Raw genomic sequence first — 23,846 nt, forward strand, 5'->3', positions numbered from 1 at the left:
CCACATATAGCCACAGTAGTTCCTGATATGAACTCACTTAGGAGCAAGGACCCGGATTCCACCGTCTTGTGCCTGCATCCAACAACCACTTGTAACATGGGGGACCATTAGCCCTGGTGGTAGAGGCGTTTGTCTGTGATTCATGCCAGTCAGGAACTATATTTTAGGGCATGTTAGCCCATTTTTATTAAAAAGACAGGAAAAAAGTCTGTAACATAAAGGTTTCCCACGCAGGGGTCTTCTCCAGTAAATCCACAAACAGAAAAATCCACAAACACAAATTTGGGAGCCATGGGGTATTCCCATACCCTCATTATAAGGGCTGTGCTCATCTGAGCACACACCCTGCTGGTCATCTACAAAATCTGGACACAGTTAAAGAAAAATAATGGGCTTGACCAGCGGTGCGTGGCTCGGCCCAAGGGGTTGGGGGAGAGGGAATGCGTGGATGGCTTAAATAAACAAGGGTACGAGGAGCCAAAATGTGAGAGGTCAAAATGCGCTGTAACAAGTAGAATAAAACATTATAGAGAAACTCGTTAAGCCAGGAACAACTTGGAACAACTAAGGCCACTGAGTCTTTGGCAGGACTACTAATTTATAGATTAGAATAGGTTAGGGGCGTGGCCTAACTCCGGACCAGAATGGATGCCTAATCCACTCTCTCCTGCACATAGGAGCAGCTAAAAACGAGCACAGGAGACACTAAAACAATCCCAAGCATGGGAAAGGGAGACCGGAGCTCCACAACAACCCGTGAACCCTCGGATCCAAATCGGATGTCCCAAAACATCATCCCCGCAATGTTGTGGTCATCACAGGGAGAAGGCCTCAAAGCCGCGGTCTCGCCTAAACCTCCAGGCCCGCTCGGCGGTCCCGGCCTCGCGGTGGACGGCGCGATCGGCGCTCAAGGATCCACACCACAGGCTGCATCACAGCTCTCATCTCCCCTACCTCATAACCCACCAGCCTCACAAACTCTATGCCTGGCAGATCTGCAAGCAGTAGCCCTGGACATTAAAGCCACACTGTCTGCAGCCATCACAGATCTAAAGACAGAGATGCAGGGCATTGCAGCAAGGATGGGATCGGTGGAACAGGCCACAACACGCCATGCAGAGGCCATAAAACAGGTACAAAAATCTTCTGACATACACCAGAATCATATAATTGAAATCCACCGCCATTTAGAAGACCTCGATAATAGAGGAAGAAGGCATAATATAAGAATTAGGGGGGTCCCAGAAGCAGCAGACCAAAACCCTGTAGAACAAACAGCTACAACCATATTCAATGATTTACTTGACAGACCTCCTGACTCCCCCATTGACTTTGAAAGAATTCACAGAGCCCTCAGACCGAGAGGAAGGGATACTGATCCCCCCAGGGACATAATATGTTGCTTGGTAAACTTCCCTCTGAAAGAAGCCATACTAAAAAAGGCGAGAGAGAAAAACAGAGTGCTGTTTAATGGGAACGAGATAAAACTATACCAAGACCTATCCAACATCACATTACAGCAACGAAGGGCTCTGCGTCCCATTCTCGAACAATTACGTACCAGATGTATACCATACAGGTGGAAGTTTCCTTTCTGTCTCTCAGCCACCTGGAGAGGTCACACAGCACTATTGCGCACACCAGAGGACTTGCAATCCTTTTGCGAAACACTAAATATCCCCCCGACTGAAGCTCCAGATTGGTATAATTCATTCATGCTGAATGATACGTGGATCGAAGTAACAAACAACTACACTCCTAGAGCTCAGAGAAACAGAGATAGACGCCGCAGATCACCTTCATCTCACCAAAACAGAAGAGGAGCGAACCAAGGAAGTCCTGGCCTCTCCCCTCCTAGACGCCGAGATCGCATGGATAGACCAGATCAAATGGACACCTGAAAATCAAGCTTCCACAATGAACACAGATGACAACCTACGTACGCCTATCTTCAATCAACTAACAGTCATCTATTCAGCCTCATCCCTTTCAGTTGGAACAGCTCCAAACCATCCAACAAGAAATTAACAAACCACAGAGAGAAAATCTTCAGCGTAAAAGCTAACTGACTTCTTATTTTTACCCCCCCCCCCCCCCCATCCCATGTTTGCATCTTTTTCTTTTTTTTCCTTTTCTCTTTTCCATTTTTTTTTCTTTTTTATAGCTACGGTGTTACACCAGATCTGAAACAAATCAATGCACTCAAGTCAAAAGGAATATATGCAGATTTCCTGGTCAGAAATATCAACATAAGGGTATGCTAGATGTGTCTGAACTAAAGAATATATGATTGTAAGTACGATTTTCTGAGCATATTTATCCTGTTACCCAGAGATACTTCAGGTTTTGACTAGGCCTTATACTTCCCTTACTACCGACCATTAGTCAGACCTGATTATCCAGGATCTACTTTTTTTTAGTGCATATACATATTTGTCACACTCGTACTTTAAAATAACAGAATGAGCAAAAGTTATTGTGTGGTTATGAATATCTTAGATTCATTTAGGTTAACAATGGTTCAAGAACGTTCTGAGTTCCTTAACAAAGGCTGAATCATAATCAACACATGTTACGGTTAATACAGAGGTTGTTTATATTTTTAAAATAGGAAATAGGCATGATGGTGGACTACTCTGGATTAACTTTAAATTAATCTACAGAAGGTAACTTTCCTTCACAAAAATTGCAAAATTCCTGCTTAAACCAACTGACTAGGAGGAAATTAACACTGTTAAATATCACTCCTAATAACAGTCGAATTTTGGACTATAAGCGATCTTTTCTAAAAAAAAAAAAAAAAAAAAAAAAAAAAAGGTAAAATGAAAAGAAACACTTAACACAAGTCATCTCGTACACCATAATGCCCTATACCTATATTACTTATCTTTGAAGAAACATTTTTGAAGCAAGGGTTCTTCTTTTTCTATATACAAGTTTGTTTGTTACATTTATAGTATAAGAGAATATGTTAAAAAATGGTACTACTTAACTCACACGAAAAAATACCATAGGCGATACAGAACAAACCCCTTAAATACAAGAAGTTCTAAATTCCTATGACAAGGACTCCCCCTAGTGGCGATCAAGTATAATTACCAGAGTTATTTTATTTTGTGTGCACCTATTAATCCCAATACAATATAAAGTGCATGATGTGTTTATATATAACAGGGTATGACATATCCACATCTGTGTACACAGATATTCAACTGCTCCCAAATTTCAACTCACACATAAATTGCATTTATTTTCCCACAATCTCCTATGTTCATAATGCTCGGCATATATCCTGTAATATATGATCAAAACAATTAGCTGCTCCAAAGTGCTAAAAGTCCTAGTACACAAAGTAAGGAAAAAAGAGAAGAGAACATTAATAGTTGAATAAAAATCCAGCTGTTCCTACTTAGACCCCGCTCCCACACAAGGAGAGAAATATTTTTCGCTCTTTGAACCTACCGGACCTTTCTAATAGGGTAGACCAGCAGGTCTAAACCTACCTCCGGAACACTTCTCCATCCTCTCCTTGAGGAAGGAAAACCTCTTCCCTCACCCCCCCCCTTTTTTCTCCCCCTTTTTTTTTTTCTTTACTTCTCTCCCCCTCTACTCCCCTAGAAACCTAGGGAAAGTTTTGCAGACATAAAACAAGACATATAAATCAAGCAAAATTCTATATACTCCTAGGTCCAACTACTCTTTATTTTGGATACAGGAATATATTCAAAATGCCTATCCACAAACCGCAGACCATATCAACATCAATCAAGCTAATTTCAGTAAATGCTAAAGGGCTTAACATCCCTGAAAAGAGAACCAAATTCCTCAATGAATTTCATAAACTCAAAGCAAATATCTTTTGCATACAAGAAACTCACTTTAAAGCTAATAAAGTTCCCAAAATGCATGACAAAAGATTTCCAAGGGCACTTCATGCCACCAATCCTGAAGGAAAATCCAAAGGAGTCTCTATTTTGATCTCCAAACAGACTCCCCTTCAGATTCATGACACAATGATTGACCCAGGGGGAAGATACATATTCTTAAAAGGAAAGTTGGGACCTCATCCCATCACAATAGCTAACATTTACACCCCCAACTCAAAACAGGTAACCTTCTTTCGTAAAATAAAGGACTTATTAACAAACTTCGCAGCAGGTATAATCATCTTAGGGGGAGACTTCAATACCCCATTAAATCCGCTCATAGATACCTCGAATGGTACATCGAGCCTTCCTTATAAAGCACTGAAACAAATCAAACTCCAACTACAGGAGCTAATGCTACATGACACCTGGAGAACCCTAAACCCTCAAACTAAAGACTTTACCTATTTCTCTACACTCCATCAAAAATACTCCAGAATCGATTACTTTTTTATCTCACAACCAGACCTTGACTTACTGACAGACTCAACAATTGAAACCATGACTTTATCTGACCATCACCCGATTACCATAACATTAACTTTCCCAGAAAAAACGACCATAACTAAAACATGGAGACTCAACACCACTGTATTGAAGGATCCTATAGATGTAATTCATTTCAATGATAAACTAAATGAATACTTTGCACTAAATGAAAATGACGAGACATCTTTGATTACTCAGTGGGAAGCACACAAATGTGTCATGAGAGGCGAATTTATAAATAAATTAGCCAAACTAAAGAAGGAAAAACAATCCAAAATTAGATCGTTACTAGACCAAATTCATAAATTAGAAACAACCCATAAAAGAACTGTGGCACTCTCTACATTTGAAGACTTAAATAAAGCAAGAACTCTACTATCAGAAGAGTTGAGCATGAAAACTAAAAGACAATATATCTTAAGACACAAGATATATTACGAGCAAGGCAACAAGAGTGGAAGGTTGCTTGCAAAAGCAGTCCAAAACAATAAAGTTGCTTCGACAATTCACCAAATAAGAGACAAACAAGGTACACCACACTCTTCGAATGAGGAGATTGCCAAACAGTTCGAATTATACTACCAATCCCTCTATAACATTCCATCAAATCCCAAATGCCCACAAAATTCAGACAAAAGAACAAAGCTTATTCAAGAGTTCCTAGAGAAATATTGCCCACCCCAAATATCAAAAAACACAGCGCAAGACCTAGAGTCACCCATAACTGGCCTAGAATTTGATAAAGCCTTAAAAGATATGAAAATAGGCAAAGCACCAGGTCCGGACGGACTACCCCTTCAATATTACAAAACATTTACAAACATACTAAAACCAAGATTTTTGAAAACCTTTCAATCACTGCACTTTGAACAACACCCCCCTAAGCAACTACTGGAAGCACATATAACGGTTATACCAAAAGAAGGCAAAGATACAACCCAGGTTACTAATTATAGACCAATATCCCTAATTAATGTCGATATCAAGATATATGCCAAAATACTAGCAAACAGACTCCTACCCTTACTATCTTCCCTCATTTCCTTAGACCAAGTAGGCTTTATTCCGGGAAGAGAAGGTCGAGACAACACAATTAAAGCAATAAACATAAATCACTGGTTATCAACCCAAAAAAAACAAGGATTCTTCCTCTCCCTTGATGCTTAAAAGGCGTTTGACAGAGTGGCCTGGGACTTCATTGATGCAACGTTAAAACATATAGGAATCCTGCCCCAAATGAGATCTTATATCAAAGTACTATACTCAAATCCAGCAGCAAGAGTTCGAGTCAATGGCCACCTGTCAAACGCCTTCAACCTTCGCAATGGCACAAGACAGGGATGTCCCCTTTCACCTCTATTATTTGTCCTCACATTAGAACCACTATTAAATAAAATTAGATCCAACCCAGACATCAAGGGTATAGAGATTCACAAACACACATATAAGGTTGCAGCCTTTGCTGACGACATGCTCCTATTCCTCTCAGAACCCCATATCTCTTTACCCAACGTCATTCAAGATTTAGAATATTTCCAACTACTTTCAAACCTAAAAATTAACCACTCAAAATCTAGCGCCCTAAACATTACACTACCCCCAAACTCAGTAGAATTATGTAAGAAAAACGTTCCCTTCTCGTGGGCCAATCAAAGTATAAACATATCTTGGAACTGAAATTCCTACAAATTTAAATGATCTTTTCAAACTAAATTACTTACCCATTCTAAAAGATACACAGGATGACCTAAAAAAATGGAATTCCCTCAATATATCTTGGTTCGGTAGAGCTTCCCTGGTCAAGATGACAATTTTACCTAGATTTCTATACGTGATGCAAACAATTCCCATTAGGCTCCCATCTGCTTTCTTTAACTCCTTCCGCAAAGCATGCTCTACTTTTATCTGGAGGAGCAAACCTCCCAGAATTAAATTTACGAGACTAAACCTCCCCAAAAATAAAGGGGGGATAGCTCTACCGGACCTCCAAAAATACCACCAGGCTGCTCTTCTGACAAGAATAGTAGACTGGAACATTCATGATAAAGTTAAAGACTGGGTGACTCTTGAACAAACAATCTTCTCACACCAAATAAACTCCTTTCCGTGGATCTGCCCAAAATACCACTCAAAAAACATTAAAGCTCACCCCCTTATCGGTCCCACACTAGAAATATTTAGTAACACCTATAAAAAAAACAACCCTTTTCCTTGGATGAGTCCTCTAACACCATTAAGAAATAATCCAGATTTTCTCCCAGGTACAGAAAAAAACTTTCTTTCTAAATCATGGCCACACAAAGAAATCCTAGTCAAACACTTCTTTAAAAATGGTAAACTTTTATCAAGAGACGAAATTAATAAAGACAGTGACCCTCCACAGATCTCTCATTGGAATTACCTACAAATTAGACATTACTTGACTAGCAACGAGATAACCCAACACTGGACCAGACCTCTTACGACACTAGAAGAACTTTGCACAAAATCAACCCCACAGAGACACATCATCTCTATCCTATACAACTCACTTTTTATGAGCAATTCTGAATTCTCCAGCTCGTCATGTCAAGCCTGGGAACAAGATCTTAACCTAAATCTGACAGAGGAAAATTGGGAAAGGATCTTTATGTATGCACATAAAGGTTCCCTTAATGTTGCCACTCAAGAGTGTGGCTATAAAATCATCACTAGGTGGTATAGAACCCCCACCCTATTGCACAAATTCTCTCCTCAGTCAACCGACAGATGTTGGAGATGCAAAAATGAGGAAGGCTCGATGATCCACATCTGGTGGACTTGCCCGCTTTTCCAAAATTTTTGGAACATGGTTCACGAAACCGTCAAGTCAATCACTTCAGAAAACTTAAACTTCAACCCAGCACAATACCTCCTACACTACAACTCACTACCTAAAAGACAATACCTAAAATCTTTAACCATGTTTATGATAAATGCTGCAAGACACTGTATCCCCTGCCATTGGCGCTCAAATTCTATTCCTTCAAAAAAAGAATGGTTTCGCAGAATAAACAATATAGAAAGAATAGAAGAACTCATAAGCATATCTCAGGAGAAAATAACTTATTTTGCTTCAACATGGTACAAATGGATAGAATTCAAAAACTCTCTGGAATACAAAGCAATCAATATTTAATTAAAAAACTACATTTAATAAAAAAGGCTCATAAGAAGGTTCAAAAATGGAACAAAATTAATATGCCTTTTTAACAACTACCATCTCCTACCCCCCCCCCCCCCCTTTTTCTTTTCTTTTTTTTTTTTTTTTTTTCTCTCCCCTCCCTTCCCTCTCTCACCCCCAAATCATAACTCGAGTTACTTAATATTTACTACTATATTTCAAGATTTCCTTGATACTACTTGAAAATATAATTAGCATAAAAAGAAAAATGTTTATTTTTGTAACTATATACAACCATATTGTATTCATACACTATCCGTAACTGTATTAAAACCCATTGTCATATGTACCACTTTTATGCAGATGTACTACTACAATGCTGTAATGTCATTACTTGTTCAATCAATAAAAACCTTTGTGAAACAAAAAAAAAAAAAAGAATAGGTTGAGACTCATAACCCTTATGGGTACCAGGAGTAGTTACAGACATGTGGGAGTAAGAGAATTTATGGGGTCCCAACTAGCTACTCAAGGAGTAGGTTATAGGTGGAGGTCAAAGGGGTGAGTTGGATTGGGTCGGGTAGTCCAAGAAGGTTCTCCTGGGAACCATAGTTTCGTTCAATATCAGGTATATTATATAGCAAAAATCAGGGAGCTGGGGGAGGGAAGAGGTGGGAAAGGGGAAATGTGTGGTCGGAGGTCTGCTTTAAGGCTCTATTGAGCATTTTTTTCAAACTAGTGTAGCAAGTCGGGTGGGGAGGCATCAGTATGGAAGGCTAGAGGTGTGATTCCAAAATCAATGTCTGACTCGCCCTCAGCTGCTGCACTGTGCTGTGTCAGTTTACGTGAGCGGGTAGTGTGTGGCTGAGAAGGAGCCACCACCATCTTAGATGATGCCCGGGCAAGGACGTCCTGGATTGTTTTAGCTTTCAGTTTCTGTTTGGCGCTGTTGTATACCATCACACCTCAAGCCAAGTGGTTCCCTGCAGCTTGGTGGTGCAGCGGGTGTCAGAGGAGATGCCATGTTCGGGCTGTGAAAGGCCGCAGGTTCCTGTGGGGAGTGGAGCTCTATTCAAGCATAACCAGCTTGAAACGGCTTTGCACATGCGCCCCCAGCATCAGCTGAGCTTTTTAAAATGATTTTCTCAACTTTATGTAGCGCTACCCTCGTAAGGGCTGCTGGTAAATATGGTCATCCCCCACCCTGCACAGCCAGGCACACTGATTTTTATTCACTCACTTCAAATCAAGAAACAGTCCCTGCAGCTTTGTTTGTGTTTTTTTTTTTATATGGGGAATTGAACTTTGACAGGGAAGGGATGATTTGGGGTGCCCATTTGATCAGCAGAACTTGAGGGACTAGAACTATATACAGTCAGGTCCATAAATATTGTGACATTGACACAATTCTAATCTTTTTGGCTCTATACACCACCACAATGGATTTGAAATGAAACGAACAAGATGTGCTTTAACTGCAGACTTTCAGCTTTAATTTGAGGGTATTTACATCCAAATCAGGTGAACGGTGTAGGAATTACAACCGTTTGTACATGTGCCTCCCACTTTTTAAGGGACCAAAAGTATTGGGACAGATTAACAATCATCCATCAAACTTTCACTTTTTAATACTTGGTTGCAAATCCTTTGCAGTCAATTACAGCCTGAAGTCTAGAACGCATAGACATCCCCAGACGCTGGGTTTCATCCCTGGTGATGCTCTGCCAGGCCTCTACTGCAACTGTCTTCAGTTCCTGCTTGTTCTTGGGGCATTTTCCCTTCAGTTTTGTCTTCAGCAAGTGAAATGCATGCTCAATTGGATTCAGGTCAGGTGATTGACTTGGACATTGCATAACATTCCACTTCTTTCCCTTAAAAAACTCTTTGGTTGCTTTCGCAGTATGCTTTGGGTCATTGTCCATCTGCACTGTGAAGCGCCAACCAATGAGTTCTGAAGCATTTTGCTGAATATGAGCAGATGATATTGTCCGAAACACTTCAGAATTCATCCTGCTGCTTTTGTCAGCAGTCACATCATCAATAAATACAAGAGAACCAGTTCCATTGGCAGCCATACCTGCCCACGCCATGACACTACCACCACCATGCTTTACTGATGAGGTGGTATGCTTCGGATCATGAGCAGTTCCTTTCCTTCTCCATACTCTTCTGTTCCCATCACTCTGGTACAAGTTGATCTTGGTCTCATCTGTCCATAGGATGTTGTTCCAGAACTGTGAAGGCTTTTTTAGATGTTGTTTGGCAAACTTTAATCTGGTCTTCCTGATTTTGAGGCTCACCAATGGTTTACATCTTGTGGTGAACCCTCTGTATTCACTCTGGTGAAGTCTTCTCTTGATTGTTGACTTTGACACACATACACCTTCCTCCTGGGGAGTGTTCTTGATCTGGCCAACTGTTGTGAAGGGTGTTTTCTTCACCAGGGAAAGAATTCTTCGGTCATCCACCACAGTTGTTATCCGTGGTCTTCCAGGTCTTTTGGTGTTGCTGAGCTCACTAGTGTAAATACCCTCAAATTAAAGCTGAAAGTCTGCAGTTAAAGCACATCTTGTTCGTTTCATTTTAATTCCATTGTGGTGGTGTATAGAGCCAAAAAGATTAGAATTGTGTTGATGTCCCAATATTTATGGACCTGACTGTACACTCCAGTATATGCACATACTTTCCTCTTCTACACTCCTGCACAATCTTGATTGCAGCACAACAACTCCTAGGACCAGCTAACACAGATTTTAGATCCAACACAGCCTCAGCTGGATCTTAGTTGTATGCCCTTTGCAGGCAGGGACTGCGGACCCCAATGGTTGGAAAAGAAAAAGGAGCCCTCTAGGTCGGACTTTGGAAGCAGATTGGAACAACAATATATTATCTTAAAAATTGGATTTTATTAAACATAGATACATAAGAAAGAAAAGAGTATAAGATTTTAAAAAAGGTATCGTCCATTGACAACCACGCAATGGCAAGAAGAGACGGACGTTACATATACCCAAAGAAAGAAATGATGTTTCAACAGTATGGCATCGGAAACATGTGTGAAACACATCAACGCACAGGGGCTCACACATGTTTCCTATGCCATACTGTTGAAACATCATTTCTTTCTTTGGGTATATGTAACGTCCGTCTCTTCTGGCCATTGCGTGGCCATCAATGGACGATACCTTTTTATAATTTTATACTGTTTTGTCTTATGTATCTTATGTTTAATAAAATTAATTTTTTTAAGATATATTGTTGTTCCAATCTGCTTCCAAAGTCCGACCTAGAGGGTTTCTTTTTCTTTTCCAATGAATTTTACGGATGTGGCACATGAGTGATTTACTTTAAATCTTGGTAGACCAGTGGGCCCCACTGGTGTAGCAAGAAAATAGAAGTGCTTGGTGCTAGCTGTCCTATATGTGGCTACTGCTCCCAGTACCACCTCTTCAGACACTGCTAGCCCTCCTGGATGCAGATGCACCTTTCCACTGCCCGTGCCACCACAGTCCTCCTGACTGGCTCTGCACCCATCCCAGACTGCTCCATCCCAGCCCCCTCAGGCATGCCTCCCAGTTCTCCTGACTGTGTGTCACCCACCAGCCTTCTCCCACTGTCCTCTCCTTGCTCCCAGTGGCTCCTGGCCAGTGTGTTTTCAGAAGGTCTTCTCCGCACCCGAGCCCAGGCCCAAGGCCCCCCTGACTGGGGAGCTCCCTCAAAAGCAGTGTTAATTTTGTCGACTAAAATGACTAAAACATTTTAGTCGACTAAATGAATACTATTTTGGTTGACTAAAACTAAAACAATTGAGATGACTAAAATACGACTAAAACTAAAATGGCATTTTAATCAAAAGACTAAAACTAGATTGAAATTTGACTTCAAAATTAACACTGGCCTTTAGTGCATGTTCGTACCTCAATACCTTAAATAATAACATATGAGATTTTTCACTCCAGCAGTATATAATGAGTTTGGAAATTGTAGAGAAATGCTAACTAATGCATTACAATTTAATTACACCCATTCGATTTCAGACGACTAAAATGAGTTTTAGTCAAATAAAATGTACTGGAGATTTTAGTTGTCTAAAAGGTAGGACATTTTAGTCGACTAAAATGTTTAAGAATCCTCCACAGGTGAGATGTCAGGGATGGAGACGTCCAGGAGCTCCTCCACTGCCCAGGCAATTGTCCCAAGCCGCTACAGGGTCACCTCCTCCAGGCCACGGGGCTCGGGCCCCCCTTCAGCCGATCTGAGGGCTCCGATTCTCCAGGAAAGGCCGCGGTCTCGCTAAAGACTAATGCCGCGTACACACGAGCGGACTTTCCGGCATACTTGGACCAGAGTCCGCCGCACAATCTGATTGTGTGTAGGCTCCCGCGGACTTTTTTTTCCCCAAAAGTCCACCGGACCTAGAAATGAAGCATGTTTCAAATCTTTCCGTCGTAAGTCCGCCGGACTCAGTTCCTGACGGAAAGCCCGTTCGTCCGTATGCTGTTCCGACGGACCAGATACGATGCAAGGGCAGGGTATTGCATCTCGCGCTCACTGCAATAGGAAAAACACATTTTCCTATTGCGGCGAGCGCGGGGCATACCACCCCTTAGGTCTGGTATGGATTTTAAGGGGAACCCCCTACGCCGAAAAAACGGCGTGGGGTCCCCCCCAAAGTCCATACCAGACCCTGATCCGAGCACGCAGCCCAGCCGGTCAGGAAAGGGGATGAGCGAGCGCGCGCCCCCCCCCTCCTGAACCGTACCAGGCCGCATGCCCTCAACATGGGGGGGTGGGTGCTTTGGGGGAGGGGGCACCCCCACCACAAAGCACCTTGTCCCCATGTTGATGAGGACAAGGGCCTCTTCCCGACAACCCTGGCCGTTGGTACAACCGGTAGTGTAATTAGAGGCGCACTGCAGCACTGGAGCCAGCCTTAGAGGAAGCAGAGCCGATGCTTCCTGTATAGTGCCACCTCCTGTCACATGGGCAGGGGTGGAGCCAGTGGGGACAGCAAAATGAGGTTTCGCCTAGGGTGTCAAAAATCCTTGCACCAGCCCTGATCACAATGCATCTTTCATCTTGGTGTCGAAGGCCTGTAGATCAGATCTGCAGTGATGGGGAGACCCTCCAGACATTGTCCAAAAAGTCTGGAATGCAGTATCTTTTCAGCAGAAATTTTGGTGAACCTGAACCTCAGTCAGCCTACTCTGTGCTTTAGTCCCTAGTAGTTTCTAATCTGTCATGCAACCAGAACTCTTACTACCAGAAGTGGCTGTCAAATGCCTAACCTGGCTCTAGATTACACTGGTTATAGAGCCCTAAGCTAAAACTAGCTATAGAATCCTAAACCAGAAGAGACTAAAATACTAAAATAAGTAAAATAACAGGAGGTCCATACAAACCTTATTGCAATAAACAGGTTTACTTTGTATTATACTGGAAGGTGACCAGCACGCACATACATACAGTGGCACAAATCTAGCTACCTAGCACTATGCTTGTGAGATATTAACAAAAGGACAGGTAAGTCTGTCACAAGGGCTTAGATAACACACTCAAGAAGCTATGGACAGCTGCAGTTAAACTATTAGAACATAGGAATGCTTGCTTAATACTCTCTGCCTCTGGTCTGGGTGAAAATACAGCAGCAGTAGCAGCTGTGTGTAAGGTCATGTTGCTCAGTTCATGGTCTTTCTCCACTTTCACCGTTTGGGGTTTATGACCTAGACACACAGGCAGGATGTGATGTGCATAAATAATCTATGTGAACATTAAGCAGGAGAGTCACTTACAGGCATGCCATCAACATGCTAATAACATTCTTAACTAAAATGTTCATTTTTTTTAATAGTTTTTTTTTAAAGAAGTTTTTATTACTAAGACATCATTTGGTACATACAATATCAGTTACATCACATATTTTTGTCCGTATAAATGAAAGTACAAAAAGGCAGTATTTACATCCAACAAAATATTAATTACACATTATGCATGGCATAAGCAAACTGCATCCATACCCACAATAGTAAACTTGGACCGACTAATCTCCTCCTAGCCAAGTGTTTTAAAGGTTTAAGGTTTACCTCAACACAGATAAAACTATGTAATAAAACATCTAAGTAAAAGAAACCCACAAAAAAACAAGAAGCAGTCACAGAATATACAGGTCCTTTAGAGCAGGGGTCTCAAACTGGCAGTCCTCCAGCTTTTGCTAAACTACAAGTCCCATCATGCCTCTGCCTGTGGGAGTCAATGCTTGTAACTGTCAGCATTGCAATGCCTCATTGGACTTGTAGTTTTGCAACAGCTGGAGGGCCGCCAGTTTGAGACCCCTGCTTTAGAGTGTGTGAGACCCCTGTTACTACCTTACAGCCATGGGTCCATAGTGCTTCCCCGTCCCCCCCTTTGTAGTCATGCAGATATCCACTTCACCCTCTAGAGTTTCAGTGGAATCATTCCAAAACCACACCTTCCTGAAATTGTTGAGGCACCCGGAGGCCTCATACGTCATTCTGTAAAGCAGAAGATCTGCTTTAACTAATCTTTTTCACATCTCCAGAGTAAAAATTTTTACATGAATCCACCTCCTAGCAATAAGCTTGCGGACATAGAAAAAGAGGAGTCTGAGAAACAATTTTGTAGCCTCACCCATCTCCTCATTCTCAATAACACCCAAAATACCTAAGGGGATTACATATGTTAGGAAAGCCGAAAGTTTTGGCTATGAACTCTGTTACCTGAGACCATAAAGGTCTTGCCTTGGAGCACTCCCACACCATGTAAAGAAAGGTACCCTCACACAGCTGGCATTTATGACAGCACTGAATCTCTGTTATGCATACAAAATAAATGTACAGGAGTATAATATGTCTTGGGTAGATAACGTAGCTGAATTATCTTGTCCATTAAGGCAATAACTGTGGGTAAATACATAGCAAGCACCTCATTCCACTTCTCATCTGACAACTCCAGTGCAATAGCAGTCTAACGGGCCTTAACTCGCTGAACCAGTTGTGAATTACCAGGATCCAGGGCCGCCTATTATCTAAAGACCAGCTTTACAGGATCTGGATCCAGCAAAACTGCTTACAATTTAGTATTAGGGAGCTCAACAACACCTCCCCCAAACTAAGCTAACGCAGCCTGGCAAAGCTGTGCATATTTAAAACACCAAGTCCTCGGGACCCTGTATGTCCTACATAACTGCTCAAAGGAACAAAAACGGTACAGCCGATGAACATTTTTATATACCATTATATATAATCTCATACCGGGCCCATAAGGTTCCACCTTATAAAGTTCCCCCAAAGACATGTTACACCAAAGGGGGTTATTAGGGGATCTAGACAAAGGCGTATCACCTAGATTGTGGGAACATATAGGAAAGACCTTCCCAGGTGGAGACAGATCCTCCCCTACCTCCTTCCCCAGGATCCCCTTCCTATATACCAACGTTGATGTTTTTATTACATATCCTATTTTAGAACCAGTGACATCATCACTGGGTCTCTGTGCACCTCTGTGAAATGCAGGCAGATCATAAATGGTGCGACAGCACCTTGCCTCAGTATTCTAAGCCAAAGCCCTTAGTCCTAATGCAAACAAAGAATACATGTGGCTGGATGTCCTCCAGCCTGGAAATGAGACAGGCTCTAACTGACTTGCTGCAGCGTCTTATGCACACTGATAAAAGAGCAGTGCAGTGAAATCAGAGTAAACTAATTCAGTAAAGGAGAGGAACCTGTACAGTTGTACAGGTTGCAAGACTGAAGGTAAAGAGATAGTTCAGCTTTAAAGTGGCTCTAAAGCCTTAAGGTTTTTCTCCTTAAGGCATTCTATGCCTTAAGGTGATAAACCTTCTGTGCGGCAGCTGCCCCCCAGACCCCCCCTTTTCCTTACCTGAGCCCATCTGATCCAGCGATGTGAACATGCTCTCTCCTCATTGAACAAATTGATAGCAGCGGGATCAATTGGCTCCCACTGCTGTTCATCAAATCTGATGAAAGCGGCTTTCCCTGGGGGCACCTGATAAAGAGGAGAGGCATGGAGCACCAGCGGGGGGACCCCAGAAGAAGAGGACCGGGGTTGCTCTGTGCAAAACCTTTGCACAGAGCAGGTAAGTATACGCATGTTTGTAATTTTTATTTAAAAAGAAAGCTTTCTAACCACTTTAATTCCAAAATTATTAAGTAGATGGTCTCGAAAAAAAAAAATCTTAGATGTTTAACTGCAACATTTCCAATGAAATGCAGCCTTTATAAACTATGAAACAGCCTGGGGCCTTATGTAATTAAAGTGGCTGTAACCCTAAAAAAAGGCATGAATGACAGCACAGTGCTTGTGCTGTGTAATTTGTCCCTTTGTATCATCTAAAATACCTGGCTGAGCCTGCCTGGTGCTGCCCACTCCTCTGTAAACTGACCACGTTTATCATGGCTGCTGATCCATGATTACTGTGGTCAGTTTACGTGCCTCCGTCATCCCACTGTCTCTCTTCGCTCCCCCTCTCTGCCCTCTCTGCTGTCAGCTACTCTCTGCCGATCTGCTCCCTGCCCCTCCCCTCCTGCTGCTAAAATACCTTTGTTTGCTTACTATACTATAAATATGCTGCTTTATACCTTATTTCAGAGCGGCGCTTACGTGACCACCTGTCCGCTCTCCTGTCTAGCTCATTATGATATACTTACCTTAGATCGAAGCGCCCGCAGCGGTCCCGGCACACCGCTGTGGCCGGCAACATGTCTCCCAGACATGCACGTGGGAGCTGCCGGTAACAGCACACCAGCTGAAGAAATGGCATGTACGAGCCCCCTCTTTAGTGCGCATGTGCCGATGACATCGGCACATGCGTATACAGTGAATATCTCCTAAACTATACAAGTTTAGGAGAAATTCACGGTAGCTACAGGTAAGCCTTATTATAGGCTTACCTGTAGTCAAAAGTGATTGTAAAGGGTTTACAACCACTTTAAATTCTTAGGCCAGAGATGCTTGCTTTTGGGCTGAACAAGAGAAATTCCTTCTTCTGAACTAAACAGTGTGGCTGGAGAAATCTCCCCTGCCGGTTATTATTTTTTTGAAGATCTAAGTCCCACAACAAAGTATTAATTATTAATTATCGTAATTGTGGTTTTATTCCAAACATAGTGCAACAGCCAAGGTTTTTTGGGAGCCACCCATCACCCCCTTCATTGGGGCTTAAAAAGATATGGATTCAACGGGTTCACACTTGCAAAAAAATCTAACACGAACACGATCCAAAACGCCTATAACGTTGTTTTTGATGCATTTACCTCACATTTAAATGCATTCCAGGTGCCCTGCAAGTGATTTTTTTTATTAAGGAGGGAAGTTTTTTTCTCCACCTCCTAATATTTGATAAATGCTTGTCAAACGTGCTTTAAACCTACCATAAAAACTACGGATGCGTTTACCAGGTATTACCAAAGACATGAAAGGAAGGAGAATGGGAGAAGCCCATACTTAACATGTAGGTTCATTTTTGCCGCACAGTGATGCAAAACAATGCAAATGCTACATGTTTTTCAAATATGAACAGCTTTGTCTACTGTCCATATTATTCATTGTAGGCTGCTTTGCTAGGCGTTTGAGGAATGCCAAAATTGTCCCCAAATACCTGTTTCTAATGTCAGTGTGAACAGGGCCAAACTGTAATTCAAACTCCATTAAGCTATATCAGCAGCTGAAAGTTACCAAGCCTTAAGGGGTGATCTGTGTCCCTCAAAACGCACTAGATGTTGCACCCATTATACTGTATGTTTGAAATAAAGTCAAATTTTTGACTCTAAATACTTTGGTGTTGTGTTTCGATCTTTAGATTGAATTATTCCTTTAACATTCTGAGGTTTCTGTGGCAGTTCTTTGGTTTAAAGAAGCAGCCACGCATAGCACCCAGATATCTCATCAGTATACTATTAGTATTGAGTCAATAAATTAATCAAAAGTACAAAAGATTTATCTACCTAAGGTTCTACACCATAAATCTATTATTTCCAGCTATTTTATTCTGACAGCTGCACACTGATAGCTGTCAGAATACCTGAACACTGACTGATTAGAAACAGCCATCATTTTCCACCCAGATTTTTTAGTTGATGTTTGTCAAGCCGTGTGGTACCCACAGGACCACCCACAGCTTAAAAATCATCAAGATCAGCCAAAATCAGTCAAAATTAAATTAGTGTATGGTTAGAGCGACGTTCAACCTGAAACCAAATATTGTATGTAATATACTGTATAGCAGCTTACCATAATTAGATGTAATGGTTGTATTATTTTTCTTTTGTTAGGCTTTTCTCCTCTGTTTTCCCCAGGTGATCTGGCCAGTAACGCACCTCCTGTAATGAACAGACACCACTCTGGTTGAAGGAGCACAGGGGGCAGATTTAGATGCCAGCATTTTTCAGTTTGGGGGGGTGTGTTAGTACTTCTAACAGATTTAAATACAGTAGCAATTTGAAGCTGAACTCACGCTAATTCCCTGTACACACGGTCGGATTTTCCGACGGAAAATGTGTGATAGGACCTTGTTGTCAGAAATTCCGACCGTGTGTGGGCTCCATCACACGTTTTCCATCTGAATTTCCGACACACAAAGTTTGAGAGCTTGCTATGAAATTTTCTGACAACAAAATTTGTTGTCGGAAATTCCGATCGTGTGTACATAAATCCGACGCACAAAGTGCCACGCATGCTCAGAATAAATTAAGAGATGAAAGCTATTGGCTACTGCCCCGTTTATAGTCCCGACGTATGTGTTTTACGTCACCGCGTTCAGAACGATCAGATTTTCCGACAACTTTGTGTGACCGTGTGTATGCAAGACAAGTTTGAGCCAACATCTGTCGGAAAAAATCCATGGATTTCGTTGTTGGAATGTCCGATCAATGTCCGACCATGTGTACAGGGCATAATACATTATAATCAATTACAGCACACATTTTTTCCTTTTGGGATAAAGGTTTTACATAAAAGCTGATCATTTTAATGATACCTGTCAGTGTCTCATCCCCGTAACTGCAAAAGAGCTTTTCTGTTGACAGAATTAAAATTAGACTTGGGAAACTTAACATTAAGTTACTTAGGGAACTCAGACAAGGAATTGCCAGACCTTTGTTCCTAATTTTTACTGACAGTCTACTGACTGGAATGGTACCAGCTGATTGGAAAAAAGCCAATGTAGCACCAATATTTAAAAAAGGCCCAAAATATATTCCTGGGAATTAGACCAGTTAGGGCCCTTTAACACTGGGGCGGGGGCGGCGTCGGCGATAAAGCGCCGCTATTATAAGCGGCGCTTTACCGTCGGTATTCGGCTGCTAGCGGGGCGGTTTTACCCCCCGCTAGCTGCCAAGAAAGGGTTAAATACCACCGCAAGGCGCCTCTGCAGAGGCGCTTTGCCGGCGATATAGCTGCGCTGTCCCATTGATTTCAATTGGCAGGAGCGGTGAAGGAGCTCCTTCACTGCTCCGAAGATGCTGCTAGCAGGACTTCTTTTCCCGTCCTGCTAGCGCATCGATCCAGTGTGAAAGCCCTTGGGGCTTTCACATTGGAGACAAAGCAGTGGCACTTTCGGGTCAGTTTGCAGGCGCTATTATTAGCGCAATAGCGCCTGCAAACCGCCTCAGTGTGAAAGGGCCCTTAGCCTAACATCAATAGTATGCAAGCTCTTGGAGGGGATGATAAGGGACTATATACAGTATTTTAGTAATGAGAACGGTATCATTAGCAGTAATCAATGGATTCATGAAGAATCGTTCTTGCCAAACCAATCTATTAACTTTCTATGAGGAGGTGAGTTGCCATCTAGATAAAGGAAGGCCCATAGATGTGGTGTATCTGGACTTTGCAAAAGCATTTGACACAGTTCACCATAAACGTTTACTGTACAAAATAAGGACCGTTGGCATGGACTATAGGATGAGTACATGGATTGAAAACTGGCTACAAGGACGAGTTCAGAGGGTCGTGATAAATGGGGAGTACTCGGAATGGTCAGGGGTGTGTAGTGGGGTCCCCCAGGGTTCTGTGCTGGGGCCAATCCTATTTAATTTGTTCATAAACGACCTGGAGGATGGGGTAAACTGTTCAATCTCTGTATTTGCGGACGACACTAAGCTAAGCAAGGCAATAACTTCTCCTCAGGATGTGGAAACCTTGCAAAAAGATCTGAACAAATTAATGGGGTGGGCAACTATATGGTTTAATGTAGAAAAATGTAAAATAATACATTTGGGTGGCAAAAATATGAATGCAATCTATACACTGGGGGGAGAACCTCTGGGGGAATCTAGGATGGAAAAGGACCTGGTGGTCCTAGTAGTTGAAAGGCTCAACAATGCCAAGCTGCTGCTAACAAAGCAAACAGAATATTGGCATGCATTAAAAAGGGGATTAACTCCAGAGATAAAACGATAATTCTCCCGCTCTACAAGACTCTGGTTCAGCTGCACCTGGAATAAGCTGTCCAGTTCTGGGCAGCAGTCCTCAGGAAGGATGTGCTGGAAATGGAGCAATTTCAATTTACAAATACCATACTGGTGATATAGGGATAAAACTTTTTTGCGGAAGGGAGTTTAACAAGACGCGTGGCCACTCATTAAAATTAGAAGAAAAGAGGTTTAGCCGTAAACTATGTAGAGGGTTCTTTACTGTAAGAGCAGCAAGGATGTGGAATTCCCTTCCACAGGCGGTGGTCTCAGCGGGGGGCATCGATAGTTTCAAAAAACTATCACCTGAATGACCACAACATACAGGGATATACAATGCAATACTAACATATAATCACACACATAGATTGGACTTGATGGACTTGTGTCTTTTTTCACCCTCACCTACTATGTAACTATGTAATATAGAAGAAAGGAAAGCCTAAAAAAGGAAACTAATACAGCCATCACATCTAAGAATTGGTAAACTGCAATATAATAAATGTTTGCGTATTTAATTTTGCGCTAACTTTGCACTGCATAAGGGACAGAATGTGGAAATGTTAGCCAATTTAACACACATTGCCAAGTAAGAAACATTCAGCTTTACACTGGCAACTGATCTGCACTGTACTCGGAATGCCAGATGCAAGTGTTAGTATTTCAGAAGTTCAAATCCGACATAGTAAGGAATATTATGGGTCTATTGTGTTAAACCTACAGAGACTGGTATATGTGTTATAGGATGGTTGGTAACATTAGTTGCAATGTATTCCATAGGCTGCCATACTGAAAGATGGTCTAAATTGTTGATATTAACCTGTTTTGTTTCAAATACCTCTAGCCTTCTGTCTCAGAGCCTCAGTTTGTGCATTTCTATAATCAGGTTTTCAATTATGTAGATAACTATTTTTAATTACAATTTTTTTTTCCATGTTAATCCACAGTGGAACATTCATTGAATTTCGTAATGGAATGTTGAACATCTCACCTGTTGGCCGTAGCTGCAATCAAGAGGAGAGGATTGAATTTTCTGAGTTGGATAAGGTATGTAATTCAATTGCAGGAAAATTGTAGTCAGTTGTAGTCTTGAATTTTTAATGCTATCATGCTAAAACCTACATCTACCCAAAAGGAAATATCTTAGTATTGGCTTAACGTTGGCTACAGGAGGACTTCTCTACTGAGCTACCTGATTTTTCTGCTGTTGAACATGTAATTTTTAAATAATAATTTCCCCACTTACTCCTAAAGATAAGAGACCAGCAAATCCGGTATGTCTAAAAAAATATATATATATTCCCTGAGGAGTTACAAAAAGGGGCACAAATAAAAACTGTCCAACGATTATCACGCAGTAAAATACAAATCCATGTTTTTGTGCAAATTATCTGCCAGTGGGGTCAAAACGTTACAACTTACCTTAAAGTGGATGTAAATCTGATTCATGAGATTTGAGCTGGGCACATATGTCTGCAGTGTTTTGTTATCTCTCTTCAAAGCCCTATATCCTGTAGTTGTCTCCTGCTCTGTTCTTCTGTTATCAGCCTGATAACTCCTGACAAGTTCTCCGTCAACTGAGATAAAAGCAGCCTGAGTTTTGTGTTGTGGAGGATGCTATAAATGGGTTAACAGAGCCCTGAACTATTCAATAACCAGCTCTTAAAGTCTCTACCTATGAGGAGAGGGGGTGTGTGCCCCCAATCAACTGTCTTGACTGTATGCCCAGGCTTCACTGCAGTGTTGACCAGGAAGAGAAATCTAACACGATCTGAACTTTCTAAACGGTATATAAAGCTGAAGATAGCAGACAGGGCCTGTACAAGGAAGGGGCGGATGCCCTGGGAGGTACGATTTTCTATAGTGGGGGGGGGGGGCGCAGGTGAAGTGCCGGCAATGTGCTTCACATCTGTATCATACACGCTAGCAGGTGCCGGTGTACCCGAAAAATTGTAAGTGTGCCGAGTGTGCTCCTGCTTCCAGCACAACAAGCCCTGGCTTCACCTCCCTTACCTGTCAGCTTCATTGTTCGCTCCCCCTATGGAGGAGCCTCGTAGTCCTAGGCGGCGGCGGGATGTCACTCACAGCCGGAGGTGGGGTGGGAGGACTCAGAGGAGCGCAGAGAGCTGTGGCGGCGCTGCATCCTACAGGAGCCTGGCTCTAGCTGGAAGTGGAAAGCAGTGTGGGTAGGAGGCGGGCATCTCTCCCACCAGCTGCCGCACAGGCAAGTTTAGAATTCGGCTTCTCCTCAGCTCTAAAAAGACAACATGAGGAGGAGCGTCAGAAGAAGGGCATCACAGAGCGATGTGCCACACTGTATCTGAGGTCTGTGTTGGTGTGTGTGAGGAAAGCTGCTGCCAAGCCGAGGGAAGGGAAAGCTGCACTGAGGACACAAGGGGAGGATTGAGAGTATTTGTAGGGAGTAAATGATTACTTCTAGGTGGGATCTATAAGGGGGAGTGTATTTGTGCTAGGAAGGGAATTCTGGGGGGGTTGTGCTGGGATGGGGAATATGAGGGGTGCCAGGATAAGATTTTTTTCTAGTAGGGGTATTTTGGGGGGTTATATTGGGGGGGTAAATATTGGGGCTGTTAGAAATGGGGGTTGGGGGGGGGAATTTATGCTAGTAGGGATGATGGGGGGGTATTTGTTCTAGAGGGGAAATTATGGGGGGGGGGGTGTGCTAGGAGGGGGGTTTTGGGGGGTTACAGGGGTTAAGATTTGTGCTGGGAGGATGAAGATTTTTGCTAGGTGGGGGGCTATGTGCTGGAAGGATGAGGATTTGTGCTAGGTGAGGGGATATGTGCTGGGAGGATGAGGATTTTTGCCAGGAGGGGGAGGATTTGTGCCATGGGGATGGGGTGGAAGAGGATTTGTGCTAGGAGGGGGATGGGGGGGTTGTGCTAGAAGAGGTGATGAGGTGATTTGTGCTAGAATAGCAAATATTGGGGCTGTTAGAAATGGGGATTGGGGGAGGGAGAATTTATGCTAGTAGGGATGATAGGGGGTATTTGTACTAGGGGGGGGGGGGGTTTGGAGGAGGATTTGTCCTAGGAAGATATTTTGGGGGGTGAAGGGTAAGATTTGTCCTAGGATGGGAAACTTGAGGGGTGGTTTGGGGGAATGGGGGGAAGAGGATTTGTGCTAGGAGGAGGGATTTGGAAGGAGGATTTGTGCAAGAAGGGGAAATTATTTGGAGGGGGGGGATTTGGAGGAGAGGATTTGTGCTAGTAGGGATGATTGATGGGTATTTGTGCTAAGAGGGGGAAGATTTATGCTAGTTGGGATGACTGGGGGGTATTTGTGCTAGGAGGGGGCATTTGGGGGAGGGGAGGATTTGTGCTGGGAGGGGGGATTTGGAGAGGGGGAGGAGTTGTGCTTGGAGCGGAAATTTGAGGGTGAGGCTGTGTGCTAACATGATGCTTTTTTGGGGAGAGATAGTTGTGCTAGCATGGGAAGAGAAGAGGATTTGAGCTTAATGAGAGGATGGGAAAAAGATTTGTGTTGGGAGGAGGAGAAATTTTTGTTTGGGGAGAATTTTGGCTTGCAGAGGGAATTTATGCTTAGGGCTAAGTATGCCGATTAGTGCTCAATTTTGTTTTTTTGGAGGGGGGGGGGCGCAGTTTGGCATCTTTGCCCTGGGCGCTAAATTACCTTGTCCCGGCACTGACAGCAGATATACATGTAAAACTTATGTGGGGAGATTTGTTTCATCTGTGTATCATCTGAGGATGTTCACATTACTGGGTATATGTGAGGGTTTACATCCACTTAAACTTGGACCTCTTCTCTTTCCATTATGTGGCAAGTAAAGTTGATTTTAAAAGACACACGCTTTTT

At 42.6% G+C, this 23,846-nt stretch overlaps 1 protein-coding gene across 4 annotated transcripts in view; it reads left to right on the top strand.

Annotated features, from left to right (window-relative positions):
* Positions 1-23,846, top strand: part of PMM1 (phosphomannomutase 1) — a 173,618-nt gene that overhangs the window by 120,246 nt on the left and 29,526 nt on the right. For all 4 annotated transcript variants that reach the window (XM_073592739.1, XM_073592740.1, XM_073592741.1 and 1 more), the window contains one exon: positions 20,954-21,053. In XM_073592739.1, the coding sequence (XP_073448840.1) occupies positions 20,954-21,053 (100 nt within the window). The remainder of the gene's footprint in view (positions 1-20,953; positions 21,054-23,846) is intronic.

This window comes from Aquarana catesbeiana, linkage group LG07 (assembly GCF_042186555.1).
Source record: "Aquarana catesbeiana isolate 2022-GZ linkage group LG07, ASM4218655v1, whole genome shotgun sequence".
In the NCBI taxonomy this organism is placed as follows: Eukaryota; Metazoa; Chordata; class Amphibia; order Anura; family Ranidae; genus Aquarana; species Aquarana catesbeiana.